Here is an 8172-nt window from a genome sequence, read left to right as displayed (position 1 = left end):
CTCCCTCTCCCTCTCCCTCTCCCTCTCCCTCTCCCTCTCTCTCTCTCGCCGCTCCTCTCTGCGGTCTGGAGCCATCACGATGCCACCGGTTTATAGAGCCGGGGGGACTCGCGGGACAGGCCAGGCCGCCAGGCCCCAACAGTTGCGCGCCGCTCGCGCCAGAGTTACATCCTATGAAGGTACACTCGTCTAACCATCCAGCAGAGTGACGCCCTCTCCTCTTGTAAGACGGCCGCCGGATTCGACCAAAAAAAATTAAAGAAAATAGTAAAAATAAATAACAGTAAAGAAAATGTCACACGACGTGCATCACAAACAATTAAAAAACAAAAAAGAAAGAAAGAAATATTGTAGTGGGCATAGAATAGTTGACATTGTGCGTGTCATGCGTCCTGGAAGGCGAGGAGCCTGACGCGTCGCGTCCCCGGGTCTATATGTAAATGCCGGCACACGCGCCGTACATGCCGAGCAGCAGGCACTAAATATTCAGTTGAATTTTTCCAGAGTGCCGCAGCAGCTCCGCGGATGCCGCATATGATGACCGACAGGGCGTTTCTCACCAAAATGTACCCGACAAAATAATTAAATGTCCTTTCGTCTTTCAAACCGCCACCATAAAATCAAATCAAATTCAGTCATATCAGAGGGCTTTGGCCGTTTTTAAATTTACCGAACTTACACGTGTCATTTTAGTAAAGTCCTGTGGTTTTATTTGAAACCTTTTTCTATAACCAGCATAGCAGCGTGTGCTTGGTTAACCTAAACGAACAGCCTCGAGTAAAATACCGTGAAAAAGTATCCCACCCGTCAGGACGGGAATGGTCCAGAAAGAACCTCCCTTTCCTGAGATGCAATCGTCAAATTACGGGGTAAGCTTGGCGCCTGTGAGACTCGGGGTAGGCCACCCCGCACTACTCGCACGCACTGCAGGCGAGATGTTGCCTACTTGTTAGGCGCTATGAGAGCTGCCAGAGGGTGGACTTGGCAGCTTCGTGAACACAATCGTACTTTCTACATGACCTCTCAACGCTGACGCACCCTGAAAAAGATCCTCGTAAATTTACGATATTTGTTGTCATTTTTATCTTCAAAATATGTTGTAAATTAGCGATAGCCCATTATTGCTTGTTGGTCAGTTCCAAAGTCGATACGAAGTGCTTGTAAATGTAAAATTTCAATCTGTAATTTTACCACATAGGTACACACACTGTGGTAAATTTACCGCAAACCTACGACAATTTTTTTTCATTTTTCACATTAAAACATGTACGGGAAATGGAAATTGTTACAAAGTTAGAATCCAACACTGGGGAGCTAAAGTCTTACCTGGACAGCGCCAGACGCCGAGAGGAGACTGAGGCCAACGCACTCGCGTCCAAACACACACACTTCACTCACACACAGTGTCACTCGCGCGTCACATCACTGAGGCGTACCGCAGGCGTACCGCAGGCGTGCAGCAGTCGTACCACAGGCGTACCGCAGGCGTACCGTACCCTCCGCGCAGCCGTCTCCGCCCGACTGGCGAGCGTCCATGCAGCCCGGCTGGCGCAGCCCGGCGGGGCGGGGCGGGGCTCGGTGGGGCGGGGCGCGGTGGGGACGCCCTGCGTCGCGTCCCCCCCCCCTCCCCCTTTTCAGGGCCCTCTGCCCTACTGGAGCACCTAGCGTTCTTTATGTCGTCTAGGCCCTCCTGGAGTAGTACTTCTGGGAGGTGCCAAATAGCACGGGCTTTCCTCATGATGAACCGCTCGTGCACTTTTCGAGTCTTTGTTTTCCACGTCCCAATCACCGCGTCCTCCGCCAGCGCAAAGAAGCCCCTTTTTGAAGCCGTGCACATTGACGACAGCGGCTGCACCAATAGACAACAACTTCACCCCGTTCATTTCTTTTATTTTCAGGTAACGAGAGTTTTTTCAGCACCCCTGCCAGCATGCCCGGGCGACCCGCCGACTGCCCCGTGTGCGGCAAGACGATTTCGAGGAGCGGCAATCTAATCGAGCATCTGCGAACCCACACGGGAGAGAAGCCCTTCGAGTGCGCCGTCTGCAGCAAGACGTTTGTGAGTGCTGCGCGACTGAGGGCGCACCTTCGCACCCACACCGGGGAGAGGCCATACGAGTGTACTGCTTGCGGCAAGAAGTTCTCGCAGACTGAACACCTACGAGTACATCTACGCACCCACACGGGCGAGAGGCCCTTTGAGTGCAACGTGTGCAGAAAGAAATTTACGTTCAGAAGTAATCTGCAGTCACACTTGCGCATGCACAGAGGAGAGAAGCCGTTTCGGTGCTCGGTGTGCAACAAAAAGTTTGCGCAGAGTGCACAGCTGCGAGCGCATTTTCGAACTCACACGGGAGAGAAGCGTCTGGAGGAGTGCACGGTGTGCAGCAAGAAGTGCTCTAGTGGTGCCAGCCTGAAACTACATCTTCGAACCCACACGGGAGAGAAGCCTTTTGAGTGTAATCTGTGCGACAAGAAATTTGCTTACAGTTCAAGTTTGCGCTCGCATCTCCGAGTTCACACAGGGGAGAGGCCTTTTGCGTGTACGGTGTGCGACAAGAAATGTCATAGTAGTGGCAGCTTGAAAGTACATCTCCGAATCCACACCGGAGAGAAGCCTTTTCAGTGTAAGCTGTGCGACAAGAAATTTGCGCACTCTTCAAGTCTGCGCGTGCATCTCCGAAATCACATAGGGGAGAAGCCTTTTGCGTGTACGGTGTGCGACAAAAAATTTGCGGGTAGTGGCAACTTGAAACTACATATCCGAATCCACACCGGAGAGAAACCCTTTGAGTGCACAGTGTGCAACAAAAAATGTCAATCTAGTGGCAGCCTGAAAGTTCATCTTCGAACGCACACAGGAGAGAAACCCTTTCAGTGCACGGCCTGTGACAAGAAATGTGCAACAAACAATCAGCTGGAAACCCATTACAGAATGCACACAGGCGAGAAGCCTTTTGAGTGCGCGGAGTGCAACAAGAAATTTGCGCAAAGGAGTAATTTGCGTACTCATATGCGAACTCACTCAGGCCAGAAGAATTTTGAGTGTAACTTGTGCAACAAAACATTTGCTAGTACTTCACAATTGAACGTTCATCTTAAATCCCACGTCGCAGAGAAGGCCTTTGAATGTGCGGTTTGCTTCAAGGCATTTGCGACAAGTGGGAATCTCCGTGCACATCTCAAAACACACAGGACTTTGGATATGCGCGAGCCCGTTCTAACTCCTGAAGATAACCCATCTAAATCTTTGCCCCATAAGACATTGCCTGAATCTGGAATCTGCTCAGACGAGAAGACATTCAAGTGCACTGAATGTAATAAAACGTATACGTCGGAAAAATCACTCAGGACACACCTTTTTCTCCATTTGGAAGAAGCTCTGGGTTTTCAGTGTACTGTGTGCAATAAAAAGTATACGAGGAAATCTGCACTTCAGGAACACCCCAGGTAGCACAAACATATCCAGGGGTTATCGCCCGGCAATCGCCGGCGATTTTTATTTTTCGCCGCGATATCGCCGGCGATGTTTTACGGATATGAGGTTTGGCACAAATAGCACTGTCGCCTCGATGTCGCCTGATGACAAAGATTCGACAACTTGGCGGCGACATCGCTCGAGCACTATCGCCGCGACGAAGCAAGCGATGAAATGGCGACAGACTTTTCAACGGGTCTCGAACGATGTATGTCGCCACTATAGGGAATCGATGTAGATAGTAATTGATTGCCGATGTAGTATCGCCTGGCTATCGCTAGTCTTTCCGTTTGTGCATGTGCCCGTGGCGAGAACTTTGAGTTATCCGAGCGATACAAAAGTTAAAGTTATGTCAAAAATGTCGTCGCCTAGACATCGCCACGTTTGCAAACCAGCGGTATATTTTAGGCGACAAAATAGCGATATTGAGGCAATATATATTCGGAACTATAATTCGATGAAAAAAATTGAAAGAATTTACCTTGGCTAGACTCGAACCACATACCTTTGTGTTACTGGACAGCTGCCTTGACCATTCAGCTACGGGGTACCCGCTGAGACCCGGGCGTCAGCTACCGGTGTGCCTCTCTTTCTCGGGGACTTTCCCGCGCGCGAGCGACAGACCAGCAGACCAGCGAGTCGGCTGAGACATCTTTCAGATATCTCCAAGTCATCGCCAGGGCGAAAATGCATGTGGAAGACTTAGCGAAATTCGTCAGCCGTGCGATACTAGTAGCTTGCTAACCAGAGAATATCTGACAGATATCCGCACATGTGCGTATTTGTGGTTAATTTTGGAGATACAGAAAGAATAGCGCCTCGATATCTACCCCGCATCAGTGCTAGCCCAGGTGTTCTCTCGCCAGGTCAAGGTATCGCCAGCTTATCAAAATATTTCATGCAAGCAATAATTCTTTTTCATCTGGTGAGCGACATACTTTATCCCATATCGCGGCGATAACTCTAGGCACCAAAAGTTAATTTGGTGGAAAGTTGCACAGCGCATAGTTATCGGAAAATTATCGCCTGAGCGTCATCTAATGACGGATATCCTAGCGATAGAGTTTTGGCGAGCATTAATTTGATCCTACTTCCATATCTACTAGTTATCGTGTCACCATCGCCAGGGCGAAAACGCCATCGGTATGTCGAGGCGATAAACGTAAGCGACAGCACGGCGACATCTGGTACATTTTATTTAGAGAATATCGAACAGATATCCACAAAAGTATGTATTAAAGTAGACATCGACAGGATGTCGCCTCGCTCTCCGCCAGGCGATAGTGTTTAAATGATATCGCCAAGTCATCGCCGCTCCAACCTCCAGGCGACTCATCATCGCCCGATATCGCCGTGCTACATGGGACACTCTTGTCCACGGGGAAACTCCTTTTCAGTGTACTGTATGCGATAGAAAATTTTCATCCAGTGTTGCACTGCGTTACCATCTCCGGATCCACACAGGAGAGAAGCCATATGAATGCACTATCTGCAATAAGAAATTTTCCCGTCTGTGGACTTTGAGAACACATCTTCGCCTGCACACCGGAGAGAGGCCTGCTCGGTGCACCGTGTGCAGCAAGACATTTCGAACTGCTTCCTATCTGACGATGCACCTCCGAACGCACACGGGAGAGAAGCCCTTCACGTGCAACGATTGCGGCATGCAGTTTGTAGTTGGCGGCGCTCTGAAGGCTCACATCAAATGCGTTCACGCCAAGACCAGAGATTTCGAGTGTACTGCGTGCAGCAAGAAGTTTTCGACTAGTGGGCACCTGCGTACACATCTGCGCACGCACACGGGCGAGCGGCCCTTCGCGTGCAGTGTGTGCAACAAGAAATGTTCGACCCCTGCTGCTTTGCGAACACACCTACGAGTACACACTGGCGAGAAGCCCTTTGAGTGTTCGGTGTGCAGCCGGAAATTCGTGCACAGCTGTTCTCTGAAAGCTCATCTCAAGGCCCACACTGGCGAGAACAAGCCCAGGGTTGTTACAGACCGTGAAATTCGGGAATAACAAAATGGGTCAGGGGAAATTCGGGAAAATTGAGAGAGCAGTCGGTAAAATTTCTCCGGTTGACTGCCTCCTTGCAAATGAATGAGTGGAAATGCGTAAAATTGTCGCTCGAGCTGCGGCAGCGGCACTTGCACGGCCGTGCCGGCGCAGCCAGTCGTTGCTTTTTTTGTGCATACTCTTGTTTTCAGTTATATTTTCCCTTCCGTTGTTCGGAATACTGCCTACTTTATGGCCTCAAAAGTCAGTACAAATCGGGATTTGGGTCAGGAAAAAGTCAGTACAATTGAAAATATGGAACCTGTAACAACCCTGAAGCCGGTGTGCCACAAGAAGTATGAACGCAGCAGGTCTCTAAAACCTCATCTCCAAGCCCACGCTGAGACCGCTGGAGATGCGTAGAGTACGAAGGATTTGTTTACGAAGCGTGTGTTTGTTCCTTTTCTACGTGTTCAGGATTATAGTTTTTGACCCCTGTGCCGAGGAATGTTTTTTCACTGTTCACCTTTCCTCTATTTTGTGCTGCTACAAGTCAAGTTTGACGAAACGCTTTGCGACTGCCTTGTCGGTGGTTCGACTGTCGTACCCGAAATGTATCTGTAAATTGCCAAAAATGTCCAATAAAAAGAAAATTAAAAACAGATGCTCTTTCACTTTATGGGATGTGTATTAATCGTTAACCCGTACCCTTTTCCTCGATTTGTTTTTTTTTACCCCCACAGAAATCATAGTTCACGTCATCATCTCTCTTGAAGCGGGTGCGAAAGCGCGCGACGCTTGTCGCTGTGAACCTTATGGCTCGGCCTTAACCATACCGACCGCCGCTGAAGCACGTCGCCACCTCGGCGTGTCGTGAAAACCACGAAAATGTCATTTTGCCGGTGGGAGCCGCAGTGACCTGGCGAGGCGGGACGGGGAGGCTAGGTCACAGGCGCGTTGCAAACCTCAGCCTTTCCAACCCCCACCAGAGCAGGATTTAAATTAGCAATCATCGTGCAGTGGGCGGGGTGGGGTGTGGCGGGGAGGTGCTCTCCCTTTCGAAACGACTCGGTGGCTCCCGCCGCCGGCGGCCCCGCCCCGCCCAGCACCGCGGCAGCAGACGACGCACACGACATTTGGTGATATGGTACAGGACCCGGACCCCAACCTGGTGGTAACGGTGAGCTCGGCGGCGGTGGCCTGCTCCTCAACGGGACCGGCTCTGCCGCCGCGGCTCTACCCGCCGCGGGTCCCTCCTGCTCGGCGCGAGCCTCACCTTGTGGCTCCACAACGCGAGAATCGCAACAACAGATTAGGGCCAGTGTTACCGTTTGCCACCGCGAGCCGCCGCCGCCTCGGCGCCGACAAGTGTTACGGGCACGTCCGTGTGTGTGTGTGTGTGTGCGGTGAGCGCTTCCTCAGAACGCTCTTGCAAACTGGAAAAAGTTTCCTACGGAAAACACTTTTTTTCTCATTTTTTTTTTATTTCATTTTAAAGCGTGGGTACATTTTTTTTTTAACCTTTGACGCGCTTCGATTTGGTTTAGGGTGAATATAATAGAAAGCCTGTAGACTCTATGGCAAAGTCAATCCCCAACCTATTGATCAGAATTTAATTATCTACCGTGATACATTTAAATCACAATTTTCCCCCAATAAACACCGTGCTCATAGTGAAGAGCCGTGATAAAAGTACCCCCCCTGCTCGTGGTGGTGGTGGCGCTCGGTTGACTGGGCCGTTCACCCCGCGGTTCCCACGCACGCCCCGCCCCGCCGCCGGCGCCGCCACAGGGCCGCGCGCCCGGCGGCAGAGAGTCGGCAATATCTGCCAATAAGGAGGAAGCTCGGCTCCTGGGGACTCGCCTCCGTGATAAACGTACCCCCCGTGGGTAACGTTTCCACGCTTTTTTTTTTAATTTTCCAAATAATTATTTGTTGGTAAAAAATGGAATAATTTTTTTAAAAATCCTGAGCAATTTAATTTATTTTTTCAATTTTTCTGGACGGATTTCAAATTTTTGGAGGGAGAGTTTACAAGTTTTCGTACATGAAAAAATAATCCCTAGCGCTGTGATGAATGTATCCCCCTCAATGGTGCAAACTTTTACCCCGGGGGGTGGGGGTACGGTTATCACGGGCCGAGTGCGCCGCCGGTGCCGCGGACGCTTACCGGCTGCTTACGGTGGGAGACGCACCGCTAAATACACATCAAGGGGGGCCGGGCCGCGCTCGGTTCCCATGCGCTCTGCGTCCGTGCGTGCGTGCGTGCGTGTGTGTGTGTGTGTGTGTGTGTGTGTGTGTGTGTGTGTGAAGCCCAAGTAACTCGAATTATAAAATCGCGCACAAGAGCGAGAAAAAGAGAGAACGACGACTGCAGAGAGGGTATATGTCAGAGGGGGCTGTACCTAAACCATATGGTAGTAGGCATTTTTAGATGGTGAGGGGAAGGGGGTATTTTCATCATGGGTGTATGATGGATCATCGTCATGGATAAGATAAAAGACTGTCGAGTTCGCGCTGTGCTTGACCTCTGACCCCCCGCGACGGTTTGTCGCGCGTTGCGGATTACCTCCAGGGGGGGTCTTCGCCTAGCGATATGTTTTATGGTGACTTGATGGCATGGCCCGCCTAACCGCTTTTTTGGTCGGGTGGGGCGGGCGGGGGCCGCAGCGCAGGACGCCAGCAGCAGGAAGCCTCGCG

At 50.8% G+C, this 8172-nt stretch overlaps 3 protein-coding genes across 8 annotated transcripts in view; 2 read left to right on the top strand and 1 right to left on the bottom strand.

Moving 5' to 3' along the window:
- The window catches only part of LOC113214171 (uncharacterized), a 16621-nt gene extending 15107 nt beyond the window's left edge, over positions 1 to 1514 (bottom strand). Inside the window, exon 1 of the mRNA XM_026433459.2 lies at positions 1327 to 1514. The gene's annotated coding sequence lies outside the window, so the exon portion shown is untranslated. The remainder of the gene's footprint in view (positions 1 to 1326) is intronic.
- The window catches only part of LOC113206052 (DNA oxidative demethylase ALKBH2-like), a 61138-nt gene that overhangs the window by 11568 nt on the left and 41398 nt on the right, over positions 1 to 8172 (top strand). The window contains exon 2 of one of the 6 annotated variants that reach the window (XM_052269297.1): positions 1899 to 4080. The exons of the other annotated variants lie outside the window; for them this stretch is intronic. Coding sequence (XP_052125257.1) covers positions 1931 to 3454 — 1524 coding nt within the window. The 5' untranslated portion in view covers positions 1899 to 1930 and the 3' untranslated portion in view covers positions 3455 to 4080. Of the gene's footprint in view, positions 1 to 1898; positions 4081 to 8172 lie in introns of those variants that run through there. 6 annotated transcript variants of the gene reach the window in all.
- On the top strand, positions 4774 to 6136 carry LOC113214180 (gastrula zinc finger protein XlCGF49.1-like; the record flags this gene model as incomplete). The annotated part of the gene is made up of 1 exon (XM_026433471.2): positions 4774 to 6136. A coding segment is annotated over one exon (723 nt), but the record flags the coding sequence as incomplete, so codon positions are not given.

The sequence above is a fragment of the Frankliniella occidentalis genome, unplaced genomic scaffold, assembly GCF_000697945.3.
Source record: "Frankliniella occidentalis isolate FOCC.00 unplaced genomic scaffold, Focc_3.1 Scaffold5, whole genome shotgun sequence".
NCBI lineage: Eukaryota > Metazoa > Arthropoda > Insecta > Thysanoptera > Thripidae > Frankliniella > Frankliniella occidentalis.
Note: the sequence above shows the minus strand (reverse complement) of the source record. Positions and strands in the feature narration are given on the sequence as shown.